This window comes from Odontomachus brunneus, unplaced genomic scaffold (assembly GCF_010583005.1).
Source record: "Odontomachus brunneus isolate Ranch 3 - 2012 unplaced genomic scaffold, Obru_v1 Obru_scaffold_208, whole genome shotgun sequence".
Taxonomy (NCBI): domain Eukaryota; kingdom Metazoa; phylum Arthropoda; class Insecta; order Hymenoptera; family Formicidae; genus Odontomachus; species Odontomachus brunneus.
Genome location: NW_022639658.1, coordinates 485,122 through 510,228, shown reverse-complemented (window position 1 = coordinate 510,228; position 25,107 = coordinate 485,122). Strand labels below are relative to the sequence as shown.

The 25,107-nt window shown below is 38.2% G+C and overlaps 2 protein-coding genes across 16 annotated transcripts in view; one reads left to right on the top strand and one right to left on the bottom strand.

Moving 5' to 3' along the window:
• LOC116852238 overlaps positions 1–25,107 on the bottom strand; it is an 83,240-nt gene that overhangs the window by 26,080 nt on the left and 32,053 nt on the right. The window contains exon 1 of one of the 10 annotated variants that reach the window (XM_032832391.1): positions 12,268–12,289. The exons of 8 other annotated variants lie outside the window; for them this stretch is intronic. The gene's annotated coding sequence lies outside the window, so the exon portion shown is untranslated. Of the gene's footprint in view, positions 1–12,090; positions 12,145–12,267; positions 12,290–25,107 lie in introns of those variants that run through there. One more of the 10 variants, XM_032832390.1, reaches the window with a different exon arrangement.
• The window catches only part of LOC116852237 (serine proteinase stubble-like), a 58,297-nt gene that overhangs the window by 17,168 nt on the left and 16,022 nt on the right, over positions 1–25,107 (top strand). For 3 of the 6 annotated variants that reach the window (XM_032832376.1, XM_032832374.1, XM_032832375.1), the window contains 3 exons: positions 9,327–9,435; positions 21,978–22,300; positions 23,289–24,915. In XM_032832376.1, the coding sequence (XP_032688267.1) occupies positions 9,327–9,435; positions 21,978–22,300; positions 23,289–24,915 (2,059 nt within the window). Of the gene's footprint in view, positions 1–9,326; positions 9,436–21,974; positions 22,301–23,288; positions 24,916–25,107 lie in introns of all 6 variants that reach the window. The other 3 variants (XM_032832372.1, XM_032832370.1, XM_032832371.1) reach the window with 1 other exon arrangement.

Below are 25,107 nucleotides of genomic sequence, written 5' to 3'. Positions count from 1 at the left end.
CCCTCGAAATTAAACGTGTCACGCTTCACGGTAGTTTGTAGAGTTCAGTTGGTCTTCCAAGTATCGACTGAGGTCTGACAATTGCAAGTGTGCTACTTTTGAGCGTGTGAGCATAAGCGTGTAATTCGGCTAAAGCTTGTTTTACACGTTTCTTGTGATCTTAAATCACGTCATTTAACACGTTTAATACGTGTAAATTATAATTTGATACGTTCAAACGTGTTGAATATGTCGTGACTTTTGAAACATTAAGAAACGTATAAGAGACTCAGCTAAAATAACACACTTGGATTTGCAGCGCAAGCTTCAGTGAAGCTTTAATAATTTTCTGGAGAATAATGCAACTGATTGCTTAGAAAAATAACATATAAAAATGTTAAAAAAGATAATTTTCCTTACATGTCGAAATAATCAAAATAATTTCAATGTACTTTGTATAATTAATGAAAAAGTTATAGGTAATTCCACGATTAAATACTCTATTAAATTACATGGATAGGCAAGAAAGACTGATATAAGATCATATTCATGGTAGGATCTCACAATTATGATTAAATATTTCATTTTCCGATATCCCATAACCAATGAAACGATTCAAATAACATCTGTATAGATGAACTCAAGGCAACTCTAGATATAACAAGATCTAACTATAAATACCGCCCTTAAATTGCAAAGTATTGGAATGTAAAATAGCAATACAAAGAGAAACGTGACTTTTAAATAATAAAATATAACGGACTAAGAAGTGCAATAAACGAAGAAATATCTGAAAGACAAGTATCTGCCAACAAGTGTCTAACAACGAAGTGACCGTTCGCTTTCTCCAGCGAGGAGATTTTATTAAAATAAAAATTTACGCGACTTGCTTTCCGAAGAGGAAGCTCGTAGCGTACGGCTGTGGCAACGCTATAGGCAAATCTCGTTTGATAAACAATGGAACGGAACCGATGGTAGATGTACACTTGGTTAAGCTGCAATCGAGCGAGGCGTACGAATGGATTTGGGCTGTACGGTGGTTTCGCTCGAGACGTTACCGATATTATCCGCTTGATAAGCACGGCTTACTGCGCGAACAGTCGACTCTCGAGGATGGTATCCGTGTAACACACCAGTGTGACACCGTACATCGAGGAGCGGAACGTATCACGGATCCGTTGTCGAAGTTAACCGCATGTTCTTCAGAATAGCGGTATATACTTGACTTGTCCCGGCTGAATTTCATTCGTCGCGCACGTATCCGTGCACGTGCGAGCAAGCGCGCGTAAACTAATGTCCGTCTCTCGATTTTATACACACGCACACACACAGTTTCATGTATAATTTATGCGAGCTCATCGTGAAAAAAATCTAATATTCTCTGCACAGAGAGAAAAGGACATTCTTGCTCGAAAAATATCGAAAAATATTTTTGACATGTTAATCTTCAAACATGTTAACGTTAAATGAAGATAAGTTACTCGCAAAAATATATTTTATACGATTTTTTTGACGAAGAAAAATCTGTGCTCTTGTTCCTCAAAAATAATGTCCATTAGTAAAGAACACAAAATATTGAATTAGGAATATGTTTTCATATGTGATGCCCCACCGGTTTCTGTATCTACTTAAAACTATGTACTCAAAATAATAGTCATTGCTTTCTATATAAAACAATCATTGTTTCATATATAAGCAACGATATACAATATTGTTAGAAGAATTTTATCGTCTTGAATTTGAACAATTATTTGTTGAATTGAATAAAATATATTGTGATATGCAATGTAATTTATCTTTGTTTAACACTCTGTAATTTCATTTGAAGATTGACATACCAAAAATGAAGCTATTTTCCAAACAAGAATTTTTTTATGTGAGAATATTGTGTATAATCTGTGTTTACTTCGAACGAATAGTTTTAAAAAGACACACGAGTATGTTATTGCTAGTCATTCGACTTGTTTATCCAGCTTTCTGCCATGTTGAGTCACAAGTTAGTCATTAGGTAGTGTTGAATCGATTAAAATTTCCTTGGACTAAAATAATCGACAAACCAATAATCAAAATTAATCAATTAATCATCATATATAAAATTACAATCACAATTAATTTTACCGATCCATAAAATTAATTATTCAGTGTATAATCAATTACATCCAAGTTTGACATTGTAGTTTGATGAAATAAAATTTTCATTGAACTGAAATAATTGAAAGGTAAGTTAATGGTCAAAATTAGTCATCATATATAAAATCATACAAATAATTCTATCTTAATTAATAAAATCTATCTTAGATTAGTAAAATTAGTTCATAGTATCATAGTAAAATTAGTTCGTAATATCATAGTAAATTAGTTCATAGTAATAATAGTAATCAAACTTTGATGATGATTAATTATATCTTGATTAGTAATTAATTTCACTTGATTAATAATTAATTCATTAAATTATTTATGATTGCATACATGATAACTGACTAGTTTTGGTGATTAATTTGCCGATTATTTTCGTCAAAGGAAATTTTCATTGATCAATACCTAAGATTGCCGTTAGGGATCGCAAGGGAACGGTCAACGTTCTGGAAATACGTTTATGTCGAATTACACCAATTGGCTTCGCATGGAGCGGTTGCGAAATCGCTCGAGAATGTTTCAGTTTTTAAACAATGCCATCAGCGAGAACTCGCGTAGGTTTTGTGTGCGTGATACGTGCGATCTTCTCGCGTAGCACGTTACACGCTGAGGGAGAAACAATCTACTATAATGGCGCGATTCGTGGCCGAGGGATTAAAACTCACGGTTTTATTTGCGCGCGGTACGGCGTGTATCTCGGCGCCAACCCACATGTCTGCCTCACATTAGATACGTGAGTACAAATGAAAGTGGCAGGTACCGTTACTGTGTGCGCGCGCGCGTGCGAGCACGCGAGCACTGCGTTACGACAAAAGCTTTTTCTACGCGCACGTGCATGCTAGTCGCTTTCGTCCGCCAATTAAGACACACCAGCAGTTACCAACGTTATCGTCAACGTGCGATTTTCCCCGAACGCGAGGGAGACCATTGTTCCCATAAATATCTGAAAGCTTCATTAGTCAAAGAAGAACAGAAATCGAAATGAAATTCAGCCCGTATGCAAATATCGAAATAATGAAATCGCGAAAGTCAGAGCGACAAATAATATCGCCGTTGTTAATTTCGTCGCCGCCACGTCGCGAATATCACCGCGAATATTTACTCGAATCGATCCACCACGAATAACTGTTCTCGCCTCGCTCTGCAAAATATGATTATGCGTACGTGTAGGTGCGCGCTCGCGCCGACAAAGCGACGGTATCCCTTAGATACTCGACGTCGAGTAAGAGAGGGAGAGAGAAAGGAAGTCGCGAATTTCTTTCTTCGAAGACGACCGCGTGAGCGTATTAAACGAATCGATTGAAAGTCGCATGGTGCCTCATGGCGGATCATGGGCATTTCGTTCTAGCCAATTAGCAGCAGCAGGCTATCATGCTCCGGCAAGTAAGCTGGGACACTAATTAGATATGCGTCGACCACACGAGATAACCGTTGTCCCATGTTTGTGAAGCGGGAAACTGATGACCTGACCATCGACAAGCTAACGCAACTCACGTCGAAGCACGCGCACGCGTTGATTCATCCAGCCAAATTCTCGGCCTCAGGATAACTGTAACCGTTTTTATCACTTCCTCTCGCGAGGCAAGTGCGCGTCGAGTGAAATCTTCTTCGCGATCCGTAGCGAAAGACCGGGGATTTAATCGGGTAACGCGCGGGACACGATTCGCGATCTTGCAGTGTAATCGCGGACGACGAACTTGCGTAAGTTTTGTATGTAACTTCTCGTCACCGCAATAAGGACGCACACAGAAAAATGCGTGCTGCATTTAAATAAATGGCACTTGTGACGAGCATTTCATATGTTTATACATCCACAAATCTATCATGAGTTCATCATAAACACCAAATAGTACGACCAAGCCCCTGTAAACTCCTCTTTCTAAACCTTTGAATATTCCAATTAATGATACAATACTTCCAATTTGAAGCTATGTCGACCTAAAACGTTATGCAATCTCAATTGTATGACTGTTGAGATTGCAACTTTTTGGACTGTATTTCCCAAACGATTACGAGAATAATATTGAAATTTTATATTCTTAATCTACTTGTCTTAAGTTTCAAATCGATGTATCATTTATTGGAATATTCAAAGTTTTACAAAATCCCATGGAAAAAGGGTAATATTCGGCTGCACTCTTTCTTCAAAATACTTTCTGAATCTTAGTGACTTCAATATTTCAATCAAGAATATTGAATTAAAATAAAAATTCAGTTTACTTTACTTTAAAGTCGAACCAACTTATTCCTCGTTAAAGTTTTACAACCGAACTCGGAATTAGTTGCCCATTTCGGTCAATTCTCGGGAGCTACGCTTTCTATTTTCCCCTTGCGGGCCACGCAAGTGACGGTCGCGGCCAGTCGCGGCTTTAAGCTTGCCGCTCGCGGCAAGGGAAAGATAGAAGGCGTAGCTCCAGAGAATCGGCCGAAATGAACAACTAATTCCGAGCTCTGTTTTACAATATTTTGGTAAAGAAAATAAATTCTTTTTCGAACACTCAAAGATGTATTTAAAGAAAAAATATGACGATAACTGATATATAAGTAACAACTGTACAAGATTTGTGTGTAGAATTTAATAACTATTTTATAGTTATTACAACTAAAAGTTCAGTTGCAATAACAAAATAGTTGCTACAAAATAGTTTATTAAACTATATACATTACAATTCTGCATGCAAAGCTTGTTTTTCTCTGAGTATGGTAATGAGCTTTTTTCAAATTTATGACATTTATCTTAAGACTTTTATAAAGAAATTTCTTGATAATACATTTAAAGATAATAAGAATATTTAAATATCCTTTGTATTGAAGGAAAGTAAATACGATAACAGTTCTGTTATCGTTGAATATTAATATTCAACGATAACAGAACATCCTGTTGAGAAAACTCAGTTTATTTTTCTTCTTTTAACTCAGTTTACTTTCCTTCAACACAAAGGATATTTAAATATTCTTATTATCTTTAAATGTATTATCAACAAAATTTCTTTATAAAAGTCTTAAGATAAATGTCATAAATTTGAAAAAAGCTCATTACCATACTCAGAGAAAAACAAGCTTTGCATGCAGAATTGTAATGTATATAGTTTAATAAACTATTTTGTAGCAACTATTTTGTTATTGCAACTGAACTTTTAAAAAATCATAAATTAGAAATATTAAATTGTAAAGAATATATATACGGAATTTTTATAAGAATAAAATTAAATAAAAAATTTAATCAAACTTCGAAAAAAGCAAGAGCAAAGAAATTCGGGTTTGCAATAAAATAAATTGAATGGGAATGTAACGCGCAACGGTAAACTGAGCTGGATGCCGATAGCAGCGATTAACGAATAGAGATTGATTGAGGCAAACTGATGATTATTCGTGACAACAGTCGACCGGGAATGCCGTGTTTGATACGAGAAGCAAACGCGCTCGGATCGAGTAGATCATCGACGGATGATCGTCGCCCACTGCCACCGCGGCCGTGATTCGAGTTCGACGAGGTATAACGTTACACCCAAATTCCTGCCTGTGAATAACTGTAACCCGGTTCTCGACGATTGCACAGCTACAGGCGTCCGCGGTAACCACATCGTCAACGGCACTGTGAGTATTAACAGCGTCCCTGGTAACCAGAGAAAAGGTGATGCAGGATACCACTAAGTGGAAAGAGTCGTTAAGAGATCGAAAACGAGATCTTAGAGACCACCCAGTCTTATCCGAAAGAGAGAAATTTCGTTAAATCTAAGATTCTCTCCTTTCTTTCTCTTGCGAGAGAACGAGATTATAAACGTCGGGAACAGAACACACTCTCTGAGTTGAATTCTTTGACCGAATTATTATTCTTCTACGTTATTGTTGGTTTCCATTAGAGTGATAATGAGTAAGTAGTACGGTAGTTTACACCTCTCAACTTTATCTTCGAACACTTCAGTATATCTGACTGAAATATCTAATGTCCCAGTCCCTCAAGTATTATCCTAACGGAGATAAAAAAAAATGCTTAATCTTGATAAGGGATGTCTATTAGAAAGAAAGAAAATCGGTCCTCTGAGTCGCCAACTCGGGTCTCTCCTTCATCAGTTCGTTCATTCACTCTGTGAATGACATTTCACAAAATCATACTCCACGACTCGGTCATTGTCCACGAGATAACTTGTCCTTCGCGAGATAGAATTGACAACGCGAAAGGAAGCTGATTACTCTTACTCGCGATCTTGAATCCCTCTTCGTCATACTTGATCGCACAACTGATTTCACGACGATCAGCTGTGAACTTCGCCGAACTTTTCGCCCCTCAACTTCTAACAGGCTACCTGCCAGGATTCTGAACACGATTAGATGAGTGCTATCAAATTACGAGAAGATCGAGCAACGTGACAATTACGCCGTGCTCGTGAACTCTGTCCTTCCTTCTCTCTCTCTTTACTTCCTAATTGAATTTTCGATCGACTTCCCTCGTTGTGGAGGAGTCACGGTGTCGGGTGCATGTGCCAGGTGCTTCGAGTGTGCTAAATGGATAAATAAAAGTCTAAACCGTCGGCTGACTTAATTGAATATAATCTCATGCTCAGTGTGCGACCCACGATTACGGTTATCCGTTCCTCCTCTTCATTTTGCACGAATTCGCAATTAAGAAGGCGCGTGAGCGTAAGCGCGCCGTTACATTGAAAGAATCGCTCGTGTTTGTGTGTTTTAACAATCACACAATTAATTACGCAACATTCGCGTTTAGCCTCCACATCGCGAAAGCGTTTTACACTTCGCCTCGTGCTTACGACATGCGCAGCTGAACATGTTTCCGTTCGTCTGTTGTGGATGATAAATGAGCTTCAACGTAATAGGACGACGATCCGTCATGCCGTCCGATCGTGCTTCGACATCGTGGGACGTTAATCCGTTCCGAAATTATAACCGCGCTTACGAGAAAATGCAAACAGACCAAAGTAGATCCGGGCGTAATTAATAACGTCCGATGGTGAATTAAAGTGAGCTGTTAAAAGTAGATCTTGGTATGCCGTGAGAACGTGTTGGCGCCGATTACCACCGACACCCCGCGATAATCAAATACACTTACGTCACGCAATTACGTCCAGATGGAATCGGTTCTTCATTCCGTGAGGACGTTCACGAGGAGGTTATCGTCGCGAATGTTATGGTCAGGGATGTTGCCTGAATTGCGCTCATCCAGCACCGCTTTGCAAATTCTGGCATAAGTCATTAATCACTTCGGCAAGTAAGGTAGAAAGGAGAGTGCGAAGGATAAAGCCACTAACGAAACATGAACTCGCGTGAACTTGTCTTCCGCAATCACTCTTCAGGTAAAAATACCGATACCTGGACACTAGTAACTTTGGTATCTAACCCTGTACATTCTCGTTGCTTTGGTCTTTATACACGGAAAAGAAGATTTGGTCGAATTAACCAAATATCTGGTCGAATATGAACGATCCAGAAATTCCGATTGAAATAATCCGAATTCTGTTTAAGTTAACAAGATTTTTGGTTGACTTAAACAGAATTCGAGTTACTTCAATCGGAATTTCTGGATCGTTCATATTCGACCAAATATTTGGTTAATTCAACCAAACCTTTTTTCCGTGTAGAAATGGAATATTTGAACTTTTAACAGATAGAATATACAGGGTGTTTGACGATAACATATAAAGCTCTTATATAGATTAAGTCAAATTAGATCAAATTAAACCAAAAATTTCTCTACCATTTTGGAAACAAGCACGTACAAATTTGGATTATTAATTAAAGAAGATTGATCACGTGCGATACAGAAGTTGAGCTGTGATGGCGACGTCTGCCATCGTGTGCTTGTATATCAGGTCAAACTAGACAAAAATGCACTGGAAAAAGGATTTTGTCATTGAAACGGAAACTTGGTACACCGGGCCGAAATTTGGTTAAAAGGGAATCGATCACTTGTCTAGTAATGGCGAACAAAAAATTTAATTGCCGTTTGTGCATTTTGCTTTCTCATTGATATAGCTTACTTGACACAAGTAAAAAACACAATAATGCCAACCCAATCGTATGTACCAAATATTTTAGTTACAAATACAAAAATAATCTTGCCAATGTGTCTTCTACCATTTTGCAAATAATCACGTAGATTTTCATTTATTAATTCAAGAAGATTTGTGAATGATTGTATTCAATCGCGCTCGCCAATGTTCCTTAATTCATAACTAAAAATCTACGAAATTATTTATAAAATGATAGAACATTTTTGTTACTTAATTTCTTATGTAATGTAAATAAGTTATGAACTTTATAAACGCCTATCATCTGTTTTTAAATTCTCCGAAGTTTTGCTTCTGTAATTCTTAAGTTTTCACAGGTAAATTTCATATTTATATATTTTTCAGGAAAAAATGTCGCTTAAATTCAACAATTTCATGAATTTAACCGTTCTATTTTATTAATATATTTTTTTAGATGCATGACGATTTTTTTAGATGAGAGACGATCATGCCTCTTTTTCTCTAGCGCGAAAAGTTAATGTTTTCAAATATTTTCAAATTATAACATTTTTATTTTTCATAAGTCATCGTATCGTATTAAACTTAATTTCTTAAAACATACAAACGTCGCCGCTCATTTATTTTCACAGATCATTTATTAGTCGTCTTAATTAATACGTAATTATTTATAAAATGATAGAACTTTTTCGTTTAACTTAATTTCTAATATAAAACATACAACGATAAACGTCGCCGCTTATTCATTTTCATAGATCATTTATTAGTCGTGTTAATTAATAACTCAAAATTTTACGTAATTGTTTGCAAGATGGTAAAAGAATTTTGTCGAATTTAATTCGACGTAATCTACACGAGAAATTACGTCAGACACGCTACATACACATATTCTATGTCGAAAGTTAAAATATTCGTATTTAAAATTCAAAACAATAAGAATGTATCTAGAGTTAGATGTCAGTATAGTCAGTGCCCAGGCATTAAATGTTCTTGGATTGATGTAATATTACCATATAAACATTTGACACACCAATTATGTAAATATAGATAAATAAAATTGTTTACAGCGCCCCTTCATCTGCGCTTGACTCTTATTTTCATTGATATTAGTGCTTTTGCCTTATTATCTCATGTTTTCTGCGAACGCGCGAAGCTAAATGTTTCGGAGAAACGTTGTTTTCTCTTTCAGAGATTGAGACTAATATCTAGCTTTCGTTTGTGTTTCAGATGTGCGATCGGCGAAAACAGGCCTGGGCCGCCGTCTTCATCGGCAACGTGTTGATCCATACCGCGGTTATCGCCAGTCCAATCTATGTTCCTCAATTTCAACCGGGAAGTAAGTCTTTACATTCGCTCTATTATTATTCCCCAGGAAGAGTATCAATAGTTCTCCGTCGGATAGTATCGGTTAGCCGCAGTTCGGGACGGGGATTTCTCTGTAACGCGCGTTACTTAATGATCGCAATTTGCTGATTAAATTGCCGTTACGTCGTCTTACGGAAATTGCACGGTATGCCTTCGGCGTATATCGACCTCCAATTTGCTCATTACAAGTAGCTTTAATTGAACTTAATTGCGGACATAACCGAATTAACGACCGAAATAAACTCGCCGCATTCTTTTGTGAGAATCACGCTCCTCTCCGAGAAGCTAATCGTCGATCGCGGACGATATTCGCGCGAAATGTCACCGATCCTTGTATTTTCGGCAATACCTAAATCCTCAAACCCAGAAATCTGCGATTATCGCACTTCCCAGTGAAATCTCTTCGTGGTATAAATCATGCAGAAAACCTAATTTTCTCTAATTCAAGAGAGGGAGAATTAAATAAAATTTTACATTAGAAAAAGGATTTTGTTGTCGAAACGAAAATTGTAGTACATCGGTTTATAATTTGGTTAAAATAGGATCAATCAAATATTTGGTAAATGCAATCAAAAAAATTAATTGCCGCCATATGTGTTTTGCTTTCTCCATAATACATGTACTTGGCATAAGTGAAAAATATGTAATGTCAACTAAATTTTGTATGTGTGTGTGTGTGTGTGTGTGTGTGTGTGTACAAAATATATTAAATTCAAATTCAAAAATAATTTTTTTAATATATTATCAGAGAAAATTAAATCCTTATCAGTTCTATTTCGGTAATATCTTTTACCATTTTCCTAAGAATTTATTTATATTATCTTATTCATGAAGATTACCTCGTGATATATATTAAAATACAAAGAATTTTAATTTCCTGCACGAAGAAAAAAGTTAGGATTTATATTAATATGAAGTTTAGTGGTAATGAATAAACTTCTAACGCATTTTAGTTGAGGGAAACGGAATTTTTGGTTCCTAAAATTAAATTTGGGTCATGAGAACCATAGAGATAAGACTATCAGAAATAATCTGTTTTTCAAGTAACCTTGATTCTTTTATTAAGACCAAACTTCACATTAATACAACTAAATTCTTTTCCTCCATGTATAATTCCATATTTTAAATAAAAACTTTTGCTGAAAGAATTTTTTAATGAAATGAGTTCGTTTTGAATAAAGAGGGGTTTCAAAAAATTTTGCTACGGGTAAAATTATATATATATATATATATATATTTTTTTTTTTTTATGTAAATAACAGAGAGTCTAATTTTCTTTAATCCAAGAGAAATGGAAGAAGAGAGAGAAAAGCTAAATCCATATTAGCCCTGATTCGGTAAAATGTTTTATTTAGAGAAAGAAATAAGAACTCGCAAACGAAGATATCAATCAAAAAATAGGAAAAAGGGCAATTCGAGTTCAAGCACAGGACTAATAGTGCTATATACCATATGGGTAAAAACCTTCCTTGTGTTAGGAAATCGTGTAATATTTATTGAACATGAATAATCAATATAAAACAATCATACGTTTCGGCTCAACCATGAACCCTCCTCAGTGATAATAAAACTCAAAGTTTACGACACGAACGCATTACAATTAGTAAAAGACCTGCGCATGAGGAACGCTTTTACTTAAAACGCCTGATCTCAGAAATGATTTTCATCAAATTTCAGAAGCAAGGTCTTAACTCACAAAAAGATACTGAATATTTGGGCACCAGCTACTGCGGCTTGTTATGAAAATAAACTTTGTTTTGGTTTCTTTCTCTCCCACAAGTCGTTTCCGCAATGTTAATGCTAGGCATATAAATTTGTAACTATTTGTATTTCGAAGACGTGGCGATGTTATCGTTGACAGGATCGGTTTACTTTTAGCTGAACTCAACAAAGGTATTTTATATTGTCAGTTTTAATTATTTATTATATTTCCATTTTACTTATTTTTATTTTATTTTATATGTTTTTTATAGTTATGACGGCTACTTCTCAATATTAATTTATTACTTAATATTATTTCGGTAACGGTTTTATCGGCTTTAATATTGCGACTAACATTCATGTCAATTTGCGCAGGTCTTTTACTAATTGTAATGCGTTCGTGTCGTAAACCTTGAGTTTTATTATCACTGAAGAGGGTTCATGGTTGAGTCGAAACGTATGATTGTTTTATATTGATTATTCATGTTCAATAAATATTACACGATTTCCTAACACAAGGAAGGTTTTTACCCATATGGTATATAACACTATTAGTCCTGTGCTTGAACTTGAATTGCCCTTTTTCCTATTTTTAAAATGTTTTATTACTTTCCTAAAAGAATTTACTAATATTATTATTTGTAAAGAATATTTCGCGGTCTAAATAATGCAAAGAGTCTAATTTTCTTCAATTTGAGAGAAAGAAAAAGAGGGAGAGAGTTAAATCGTTATTAAATCTTGATTCGCGCACGGATTTATTACTTTTCTAGGAAATTGTTTACATTATCATTTATATAAATATTATTCTGACCAGCATTTCTTCTTTCTCCCATTGTTTTTTAATACAATATCGTAAAATGCAATCTGAAATCTCGATTCAGCTGTGACACGAATCTCGCGCCGGTGTACCTAGAAGTATACGTACGATACACTTCTGTTTGTCCTGCTGGTTCTTTCACGCTCGTTGCATTTTCCTCGTGTGTCAGCTGAGTAACGGATCGGTACACGAATACCAGCAACGAGCCACGGCGAGGCACGATCGTTTTCTACGCGTGTGCGTGAGCGCTTACCTGTCTCCGTCACGCGGCGACATTGAACCTACCTTGAATTCGTGCTCGAACGGAACGTGGGCGGACTGGTCAGTTTTCTGTACAAGTAGGTCAACTGCGGTCATCGGGGAGCCGCGTGACTTAATGATTTTTCCGTCATCCTCTCGAACTAGCCGCCGACGTTTGACCTGCGACCGTTCTGAAGCGAGGTTCAGGGTTTCATGGGACGTACGGTTATCTCTCCCGTTGTGTTTAGCCGATCCTTTACCAAGATATTCTTTGTCGTATTTGACGTTTCTGTCATCTCTGCTGTTAACACGTGGCGCGTGTCAAAACTTTTGTCGGCATGTAAACAATTAATTTAAAGCGTAATTGATTGACTGAATAACTTGTCAAAATAACCGAGAGAAGAAATATATGAAAAATTTAAGAAAATATTTATTCAGTAGGTATCAGAAATATATTTATTTAATTCTTTACTTGATAATGTTCCTCTTAAGCAACATCGATTTTTCATAAGCTATATGCAAGAACGATAGATTCAGGACGTAATTATTTAGCTGTTGCTCACTATTGAGTAACACCTGTTCTGTTCGTCACTATGTAGTTTCGATTTTTGCCACTATATAACAAAAATTGTCGAGAGAAAATATGTTTTCATAATGATATTTTGAAAATAACTTTACTGCATTTAGAAGATGTTATTTGCTTCATTTAAATACAAAATTGAAAAATTTTTCTCCTTGAACTTTTCTAAGTCTGTCAAATAAGAGTAGATTCAAGTTTTTTTATTTAAGCACTCCGAATCTATGAAATATTGACTTTTGGGACTTGGCGAAAACTATAACATATTGAAATTTCAGCCAATTTGACCGAAAACCATTTTCCATAGGTTTTGTGCGGGGTCCTTTGATACACCAGGGCAAAATTTGATTAAAATGGGATTAACTAAATATTTTGTAATTGCAACCAAACAACTTAATTGTCGCCTGTGTGTTTTGCTTTCTCACTTAATACATCCTACTTGACATAATTATTCTAAAAGACATGTAATGCCAATCAGATCGTATGCCAATTGTAATCAAATATTTTAATTCCAAGTACAAAAATAATTGTTTTCAGTGGGATACAAGTTAAAAGGAGTGCGTTATATTTCGGTATAGAGGACATTCTTCACAATCGCGTTTCATTCAGTCATGACGTTGTCGCGCCGCGCCGCGACGATACACGGAGCCCCGTTGACGGCTTGATTTCCTTTGTGCGATAACGCTAAACTTCCGTTTCCAAGCGACTTCCGTTCCGCGATCAGATAAAGCACTTTCCTAGCGTGATCCGTGGATGCGAGTGAAATCCTTCGCGCTCGAACGCGTGGGCGTGCGGCACGCGCGTTCCCGCAGTTCGGCTTGAAATTCCGCCAGAACTGCAGAAAGGCGTCACCAACTTTCTTCCACGCCGGTGACTAACTAACGCGCGCGTCACTTCCGTTAGCACACATTTTCTACGCGGAAGGATGACGAACGGACGTGTAGGACTTTTTGGGTGTGCGGTCTGACCGACTGACCTGGTAGAGAGGCGAGCGCCCGCAACCGCCCTGGGACTGTAAAACAATTTTACGCTTGATTTTCACTAACCACGAAACGTCCGTTGGGTCGGCCGCTCGTCGGCAAAAGAAAGTAAACATTTGCGGAAAAACGACAGCGTTTTAACGACCTCTTTTGTGCCGATTGCGTCGCGTGAAAACTGCACCGCAACTGATCCATGGTCGGGGCGCGCGGTCGATTACCGGTGGATTTAAACGTCGCTTGTTAATTCACGATTCACTTGATTTACTAAATAATATTAACAATAATAACAGTAATATTGTTATATATGCGTATAATGAATAAATAAAATCGCAGACACCAGCCAAGAGTCCTTACTTTTTCGCGAGTTTTTCGAATTTTATACTTCAGCCAAAAAAAATATAATCTTATTTTTAGCGGAATCCTCTCATGTATTACAATGCCGCGGGACACATGAAGTTAATTGGAATCTCTCTCTCTTTCTCTCTCTCTCTCTCTCTCTCTCTCACTCACTCAAAAAGATATAATCTTATCTTTAACGGAATCATCTTATATATAGCCTCAGGAGGAATATTTTAAGATTACTATACAAGAAGAATATATTCTAAGCACAATATTCTTAAAATTAGAGGAATTTCATTTTTCACGATATAAGCAAGGGTAAAATCCTTTAGAATTTAGAAAATTTTGCTAAGAATAAGATTATATCTTTCTGAATGTTTTTTATTTAATTTTATTTAGACCAAAAATAATATATAATCTTATTTTTAACAGAATTCTCTTGCATATGGCCTCAAGAAGATTTTTCTAAAATGAAAAGGAAAATATTTCACAATGTTCTTAAAATTAAAGGAATTTCGTTTTTCATTTTCAAGTTTTGCTCTTAACAAATTTCTTAGTAAGAGGGCATTCTGCTTCCAACAAACATATTTCTCTTAATTCAAAAGAGGAAAAAATAGAATAATATCTAGAAGATTTCTTACTACTTGTTCACTTTATTAGAAGAAGAAGAGGAATAATCTTTCGGTTGATTTTTCGCTTAGAATATGGGATTATAGTAAATAGAACTTTGTAATTAGAGTTAATTTCTTAGGTGTTGGAACATTTTCCTTTTGGTTCTGGAAAAACCCTCTTGAGGCCATATACTTGAGGGCATGTCAAGCTCTTCTTCGTAATTTTTGTGAGAACGTAGAACGGATTGAGATTAATATAAAAGTCCTATACCGTTTTACGATACTCACAACAATAATCCAGATATTAATTAAAAAAGATTAGTGAATGATCACGCGATATGGTAGATGAGCTGTAGTAGCGATGTGTGCTGTTGTGTGCTTGTATATTAGGTGAAATTGAACAAAAAAGCCCTTTAATTGCGTGAGACACTCTATATAAGAAAATTTCCACTAAGAATAAAGTTATATTTTTTGAGGTCTTTAATGATAGAGAGCGTCAGGATTTTGCTGCAGGCGCAAGACTTACGCAAGCCGAGGAAGTTTGACAAGAAAGGAGTCTTGATATATTTCGCTTGAAAATCGTATCTCTCAACTTTACGATTCTACTTTCTCCTCTGCGTAGTTATGCGACTAAATACGATCGGAATATTATGGCACCCTGTGTGTTCGATAACGAACGAACGTTCACCAATGATCGGCGATCTGTCACTTTCTTTGGCGCGATGTTCGCACGAAATACCGTTCGTGAATCTTTCAGGCGCGAGTCGAGGACGCGCCTGGTCCAGTCAGGTTCCTCGGGGGTCAGGGTATGCTCGTTTAATCACGCTTAGCCGAGGTATCCCGGAATGTGCATGGTGGTTTCGTTGGGCCGGAGGCCTCGAGGAGAAAGAAAGAGAGAAAGAAAGAGAAAGAAAGAATGAGACAAGAAAGATCGAAAGAGAGGAAGAAGAAGGAAGGGGAAGAGGCGAAGGAGAAGGAGATGGAGGAGAAGATCGTGAGGTATCTTAGAGGGAAGCAGGCTGTTACATTAGGCTATGACTGTGACCCACTTTTGGGTCGGGCAACTAGCTCATACATTGAAACTTAACGGTACCGGGATGCTTCGGCTTGCCTGACATCAATTCGTTCCTCGATAATGCGGCGGCATGCGCCGTAAACGCGTTAGCGGTGTTTCGCAATCGATCGTCGATAAAACCGCGATCGCGAACGAGGCGGCTCCGATTCGAATTTATTCGCGGAGATCGCGAATTTATTCGCGACCTCCGTCTCGATTGCCGGCGTCCGAACGTCGTGGATGAGAACGACGCGGGGAATTTCGGACTTCACGACGCTTACCGTAAGCACACGTAGCTTCTTTTTGAGACTGCGTACATTGCTCCTTTTTAAAGAATGTCTAATCGTGTAATGGAAGCGTTTACCGCGCGCTATTGAGGGCGATGTATAACGACGTCGCGAGTCTTCGTTAATATTTCAGCATCGTCTCTACTCGCGCCCGAAAGGTCGTGGTCTTATTTTCTAGTGCGAGGAACACACTTCTTTATCTTCCTGCGCGCGCTCCTCTTCCGCGACTAACTGTATTGCACGACCGTATGAATCATTGTCAAAGCAGACTCCTGTCATTCCGTTATACGCCTCTGATATTCCCGACTTTTTCAGTTTCACGCGTGACATCTGTCTTGGTTTGTTTGCTCGCCAGCGTAATTTGCCCGGAGGTTCGGAAAGAGAGATTTTCCACCATCGGATATCGTGATTTCCCTCGCTAGTGTGCGCACGCACGATTTTCAAGTTCTCCCAGCAGAAAGCGCAGAACGTAGCTATTTCTCTCGGAATAAATAGATGTCATGAATAATATTAACCTGTTAAGACCCACAATTATGTACATTCACTTTGGATCCTCTCTCTCTCCCTAGACTTTTTATATTGGCAAAGTAATAATTCTGTCAATATGATACTATTGATCCGTCCCAGATAGAATTATATTCTCAACGCGTGAAACAGTGACTTGCCCGTTGAAGAAATCAATATAGTGATCGTGTCATAAGATGGTGTCATTGATTTGACCTTGGATGGCGCCGCTAAGGTCAGGTCAACATCACCTTTGTTTTTTTCAATAAAAATATGTATTTTTTATTACGGAATTTTATTCTGCGTAAAGAAACAAACAGCTTTTGTTTGAAAATTTTTCATACGACCCTCATTTTTTAAGATATTTACGGAAATATCTACAGAATTATTGGTTTTAATAAATTTTTACTCGAATTTTATCAACTTTACCGAAAAATGGCAAGAGATAAAAATTGCTTATTTTCTTCTCATCTAAGAATTTTCTTCAAGAAAATGCAAGAAAATGTACTAAAAAGTTAATAAAAAATTCTTAGAGCCCGATGAGAAGAAAATAAGCAATTTATATCTCTTGCCATTTTTCGGTAAAGTTGATAGAATTCGAGTAAAAATTTATTGAAACCAATAATTGTAGATATTTCCATAAATATCTTAAAAAATGAGGATCGTATGAAAAAAAATTTCAAACAAAAGCTGTTTGTTTCTTTACGTAGAATAAAATTCCGTAATAAAAAATATATATTTCTATTTAAAAAAGCAAAGTTGACGTTGACCTGATCTTGGCGGCGCCATCCAAGGTCAAATCAATGATACCATCTTATGTACATCTCGAAACCATACAACTTTTCTTTGAAACGTTTTTTTCTAAAATGCTCTGTTTCCGAGATAAAAGGGGTGTACGGGTGGTCTCAGACACTCTGTATATATATATATTAATTTATTTTATTTATTTTAATGATTTCAATCATCATTAATTATAATTTATCATTAGTATTATTATTATTTAGTGTTCTTAATTGTATCATTCGTTATATTATTATTGTGTAAAGCCGTCGGAAATAACTGTCAATTTTGACAGTTTGGTATGTTCCTAATCTTTCATTGTCTCTGAGCGTTTTATAATCCACCGTACAATAATTATAGGTCTGTTCTTTTCAACTGCACTACTGCATTGGTGCAATAAGTTAGAATAAGACAAATATATTTTATCTTACTTTAACATGTTGCAACAGTGCAACTGAAAAGAACAGAGCATATGTATAATCAATTGGAAATCGGTTTGCACGCTTTTTATCCAATAAAGTTGCAATTCTTCAAGTTGTCAGAATTGAAAACTATACGCTGACGTGTATGCAATAATAGGTTGTGCCGCGAAGTGACAATATAAAGTGTGACATTTGTGAAATTTGACAGAGAGAATTTTTTAAAATTAAAACAACTCGCACATTATTTGGAGAAGTAATTTTTATTTATTTATAATATTAAATATTATTTAATATTATTTAATATTATTTATAATAATTTATATATTACTGCGCATAATATGTCAGCAGTGGCTCGCCATTTTGACAACTCGAAGCATTGCAATTTCATTCGATAAAAAACTTCAGACTTTTATTTGTGAGTTAAGGAACGCATTCGTCTTGTCTAACGGGAAAGTCTGTTTTTTTCCACTAGGAGAATTCTCTCATTGAATAGGACGGATACGTTCCTAAGCTCACAAATAAAGCCTGACATATCCCTAAGGGTGAATGTACACTTAGAAAATTGTACTTTCCCGATACTTCTTGAGATTTCTCCCATTGGACAGTACAAATATGTTCCTAAACTCACAAATAAAAACCTGACAATCTTCCTAAGGGCGAGTGCATACTCAGAAAATCGTACTTCTCGACGGTCAATTTTATATGGATCACAAGACTCTTCATCTTTTATGACTATTTTACACAAAAAACAATTTCTATTTAAACGGGATTGATATCTGGATCCTAAAGGGTTAATTAGCTTTTAATAATTCTGTCCTCCCTCGATGGACCCATTAACTTCCGATATGATATTAATAAATCAATGAAGTGTCTTACGTATCGTCTGCGTGGCCGTCATTGATATTCGCGACTTCATCATCATAGTCCGCCGCGTCGGAGTATTATCCGTCATACTCGCGCTGCATATTTCCTTTTTAATTCCGTCTCGCAATTATACCGGCGTTTATACCGGGCCCCGCGTCTTCCATCATCCACGATCGCGAAATGATCGCTCCGTTGAATGCTCGGCGCGAGACCATTAAATGAGGGAATTATAAGCGATACGATGCGTTGACGATACGAGAGTAAAGTGTTACGATGCAAATGTAGAACGTGTATCGTGAATGAACAGTTATAGATACATCGCGGGTGAAGGTTGATATATATACTTACTTCGGGGAGGTTTAGAAATCATGAAAGCATTTATTAGATGCTTGCAAAAGTTCGTAAGATTATAAATAGATGGCTGTAATAACGACTTAGTAATTGTTTTTCTTTAAGTTTGCTATTTAGTTTCTAAATGTTAACCATATTCGATCAGAATTGATGATTGATAAGTCACAGTTTCGAACAATACGTTACATTTAACACCATTGAAGATGGGACCGAATAAGATTTATCTTTGCCACTAGATGCTTCACCACCTTAATCGAGGTGAAACTTTTGCACAACTGATTTGTAAGACCTATGAGAATATTGTGTACGTTGCTATCTGTGAGAAGTAGTTTAGAAGATTTTAAAATGGTGATTATGATGTCAACGACAAGCCATGTTCTAGTCGTTCAAACGAGATGGAAAACAACGAATTGGAACAAAAATTTAGTCTAAACGAGATGGAAAACAACGAATTACTCAACGAAAACTTGGTCTAAACATTAAAAGAGTTTGCAGGATAGCTTGGAGTTGATGAACCAATGGTATCTCGCCATTTGAAAGCAATGGGAAAAATGGCTTTCCTATAAACCGGATTATCCTCTACCTGTCTCTCATTGTTTGCCAGACACAGAAAGAGTTTTTTGTAGCGAATAATTACGGGTGATCTATTTTGACAATCCTAAATGCAAAACGTCATAGCTTGATCAACCATTAACATTCATAACAAAACACAACATCCACGGTCATAAGACTCTCCTATGCATCTGGTGGGTTCAAGAAGGAATGTTTTACTATGAATTATTATCACCAGGGTAAACAGTCACAGAAGATCAGTACAGTCAACTATTATGACAATTGAATTAAATCATGAAGAAAAAACGCCTTCAAATAGCCGCGAATTGATGCAAAATTATTCTGTTTCACGACAACCCCAAGCCACATGTTGCTGTTGCGACTAAAGAGACATTGTTCGAGTTAGTTTGGAAAGTTCTGCCGTACCCAACGCACTCTCCAGACATCGCCCTATCTGATTTTCACTTATTCAGATACACAGTTCCGAAATGCTGAGACAGTATGAAAATGGATTAATGAATGGATTGCCTAAGAAAATGTGTCCTTTTATCGGCGTGGAATCAGGTTATTGCCCGAAAGATAAAAAAAGCTTATTGATAGTAACAGTCAATACTTCGATTAAAATATTACATGTCATCTCAATCTTGTTGAATTAATGAATAAAAATAGTTTTAATATAACCATATAAACTTTTGCAAGCATCTAATACTTAATCACTGTCGATGACTACGCCAAAGAATTTCATCTTGAGACGTCTTTCTTCCTCAATTTTTCCCAATATTTCATCTCGCAACTTTATTTTTCCAACGGGAGAGAGTTTTTACTTTCGCACTACATTCGCGAGGCAATCTTTGAACAGCAGAAGTGTCCCGTTAATCGCCTGGGACAATCACGTATTATTATGATGAGGACGAATCATTTTTATTATGCGTCAAATGAGAGAGAGTGCCACGTGGCAAGAATACATTAATATTATTAACACGAAGCGCACGGTGTACAACGCTATGAGTCGAGAATTGAGAATCAGTACATGTATATAAGCGAAATTCATATATATATGAATGTAATAAATAAACAGGAAACGGAAATCGAGATGCAAAATGGTTGTTTTTAATTAGATTTTTTAGTTAGATATCTTTAGTTAGATATTTTTAGTTAGATATCTTTAGCTACAATCTACAAAGCAAATTTTTACAAAGCAAGAGAGAATCTTAGAGCCGCGAAAATTCGCTCGAGTATATTCTCTAAATTTCCTGAAGTAGAACTCACTCAAAAGTGAAAAGTGGCAATATTTTCATCCCAAGCAGTAGTGAAAATATTGCCACTCGAAATCGCAAGGGTGTATGTTTCATTCAAGCTCAGAGTGGATTCTAACTCCATTTGAGGGAATGTTTCAATTGAACAGAGTGGTCAGATAAAAGAATCGAATAGAATATATTTCTCACGTAAAAAAATATAATCTTATTTTTAACGAATATTCTTTTATATGTGACCTCAAGAGGATTCTTCTAAAATTAAAAGGAAAGTATTCTAATATCGAATAAAAAAAAAACTCTAATTTTACATAATGTATTTCCTGCAATTCCGTATTCCAAGCGAAAATTCTTATCGAAAGAATATTTCTCTTCTGTTAAAGTGAACTATTGATCGGTGATTGATCTACTAAATCTTGTTGTAATTTTTTTTCTTTTGAATTAAAAAAAAGAGAATGTTTATTTGAGGCAGAATGTCTCCTTACTAGAAGAAATTTTTATTAAGGACAAAAATTGTAAATAAAAGACAAACTTTTAAGAATATTTTACGAATATTTAGAGAATATTTCTTTTAATTAAAAAAAAAATCCTCTTGTGTGTGAAGTTATATATAAAAGGATATCTCCTTTAAGAATAAAATTATATTCTATATGTTGCGATAATAAAGCACATCAGATTCACTCTTCAATTTCGAGTGAAAATGGAGTAGAGAATTCATTCTGTATAAGTGAAAAATCACTCAAATTCGAATAACTCGGCGAAGTCACTTTACTTTCCAAATAAAATTTCATTTCAAGAAATTTAGAGAGTGAAAGAAGGTCGAACCTGGGTATCAATCATAAATCTTATCACGTGAACTCGATCTTATCAATCACGTAAATTTTTTCTTAGTATGAAATCATAAAAAATAATTTTTCCACTTGGTGGAAATAATGAATATTCTTTTCCAACATATACTTTCACGAGTTCATATTAGAAGAAAAGGTCCTCTGAACCTAAAACGTTCAATCCGCTATTATTAACGAAGACGCTATTATTAACGAGAAGAGTACTAATAATTTTTTTCTGCAACCTGTCGCGCCGAGAAAAGCACAAGGGGGAGAAGAAGCGGACGAGAATTTCAGTTACAAACGCGTTTACGACGGACGTAATGGCGGCTGTTTCCTCTCGTCACGTTGCAGGCACAGGCAGGAACATCAGGCACTTGCCCTGCGTGTCACGCAGGAGCGGCGAGACGGGCGTGTGCATGTTCGCGTTTACCTGCGCGAAGGCTAATGGCACGCATCTCGGCACCTGCATCGATCGCTTCTACTTCGGTAGTTGCTGCAAAATCGACGACGAGCCGGACATCTACCCGCAGGACAACAGCATCGACGACGGCCCGTCGCCGCCAAGGCCGTCGTTTATCACAACCCACGGGCCCATCGAGAGCAACGACATACCGGAGTACTTCGCAAGGCCGAAGCCGACCGTCGAGAAGAACGGGGCCGGCTCGCAAGCCACGGTAAGTAAACGCGATCGCTAATGAAGCCGACTCTCGGCTGGGCTGCAGTGCGCGACGTCGCGACGTGAGACACGCGGCATGACGGCTTGAAATTCTCCGAGGCGGATCAATGGGATCGAAGTAACGTCACTTGGCGAGGATTACCGCACGGTCAGCTTGCTGACGGCGCCGTCGCCGCCGCCACGTTAATGAAATGGACAGCCTGATAAATGGCAGTGTCCGTCACGTCGACGGATTAGTTCGAGTATTTTGCGCTCGCTACTTGTAGGAGGCGGGATTACATTCTAATTTAATTGCCTTATCGTAAATCAAATTTCAAGAGATCACGCAGATGAAGAACTGTTGGACGGTGCGACGCGAGGGGGTGAACGACCGCGGCGGGTCGTGAAGTAGCTCGAATCGCGACGCGTTCAGAACAGCGAGAAACGTATTTTCTCGGCTGGTTCAGCTATATCATAATAACTTTCTACTGTGCTCACGTACATGAGATCACTACATGGGGGAAAGGCTTGGTGGCTGGCATGACCTCACACAATTGATTCATAGACGAAGGAAGAAAGTACATTCACTCGAATGGCAGTTAACCACAATGTGTGCGGCAATGCGTGCGTTGCGTGAATCCGATCGCACCGAAATCGCGCGTTCTTCCGAATAAATATCCACTCGTTGTAATACGGTCGACCGGCGAAATAACGAAGATCAATATATAGAAATGTTTCCACCGAAAATATATTTTCTTTCAAAAGAAAAAAAACAATAAAAAAACCCATCCTCTCGCAATCGCGAAAATTCGTGAAAAAGCAATTCGCGTTAAATTCGTGTTTTCAGTCGACTACAGAATGTCGCGCAAAATGTCGAATACGCAATAAATTAAAGTCGGCTCTATCAGCCGACTGGAAGATTTGCGGCCGATTGCCAAGCTGCATATATTTTCTTCGTATCGGTAAAACATAATTTTCACAGGTCGATAATTTTGGTGAAATTTTAGACGACGTCTGTAAGCTCGAGCACGCCGCAAGCTTCGACGAACACATTGAGGGACACAACGAAGTTTGTGACGAGGAAGCCGACGATCACGACGATCGAAACGACCACGCAAACCACTCGGCTCTCGACATTCCAGACCGTGCAGAGCGCTCCCGAGGGAGCCTCCAGCACGGAGGCCACTTTGTCGAAGAGCACCGTCGGCACTATCGGCACCGTCAATAATAGACCGTCGAGCGTGTCGTCGAGCACAACGAGGAGACCCACGAAACCGTCCACTACGTCCTCCAGCCTACGACCCAGCACGGAGAACACGACGAAACAGAGCGTCACCGCGGCAGCTTCGAAAGCGACCACGAAGAGGCCCATCCCCACGACCACAGTGCAGAGACCAACGCATACCTCGCCCAAGCCGAGCTCGCCGACCACCCGCAGGCCCGTCCAATCGACCACGAAGACCGAGCCAGCCACCACGCAGAAAACGGTATCCTTGACCAGGTTCCCACCAAGGAACTCGACATCGCCCCAGCCGCTGACTCAGGCGACCACCAGAAAGCCTGTCAGCACCACCAAGAGGCCACCCGCTATCGCCACCAATACTATCACAACAGTTTTGTTACCAGCGGTAACAAAACGTCCGGTGGCGACCACGAAGAAGCCTACCACGTTAACGAAGAGACCGTCGAGTTCCTCAAAACCCAGCGTGAACTTTAGTCTCGATACTACTTTGGCAGCGACTACCAGACCTCACACAACTTCCGGATCACTTAGCGTCGGACCTTCGAGCGCGAGCATCACGGGAAGTACCTTAACCTTCACTGAAAGCCGACCGTCCGCCGTGGGCACGACGACTGCGAGCACGACCAGTCAGAAGATTACTGCTACTAATACTGTTATCACGACCAAAAGTCCCGACCAGAAGCCGTCCACCACGAGAACGACGACGACTCCGCGAACGACCCCAAAGACGACCACGAAGACGTCGACGATCAGAACGACTACGACCAGGCCGACTACGACCAGGCCGACTACGACCAGGCCGACTACGATCAGGACGACTACGACCAGGCCGACTACGACCAGACCAACTACGACCAGACTGACAACGACGGTGAAAACAACGATTGACAGCAAAACCACCACGCCTAAGCCATTACCGTTGACCACGGCGTACGTGAAACCCACCAAGATCACTACCACGACGACGAAGACTACTAAACCTAACGAGTATGCGAGCACCGCGACGACCACGGAGAGAACGAGGTTGCCGTTACCGTCGACTGTTGGCTCGACAGTCGGCGTTACGAGACCTAAACCCACCACGATGAAACCCACGAAACCCCTGACGAAGCTCCCGGCGACCACGTCCAGCATCGCAGAAATCACCACGGTCGGCTCGAGTTCGCTGTCCACGTTTACCGTTAAAGACGAGACTGCATCGACAAATATACCGCCTACGAAAGGTCAGGATGTTAATAACACTCTCGAAGAGATCCCGTTGACTACCTATTCACCTGGTTTGGTCACATGGAGCTCGAATTCCGATGAGGTATCCACGAGGGCGCCCGAGACGTCAACATCGACATCTTCGTCGGCGCCTCCGACAACTACGACAACGTCTACGCCGCCAGGTGAGTACACGCAGAAAAATACTGTGATATAATCAGTGTGTAAGATTCAGAATGTATTTTGATGAAACTCGATATTTATGATAATTTCGCGAATATATAACTTAAATGTATAACTACAGGAAAAAACAGTATGACTGGCCCATTCACAATAGATTTTCAAGTATTTTTTTAAGTTTTAAGTTTTCAAGTATT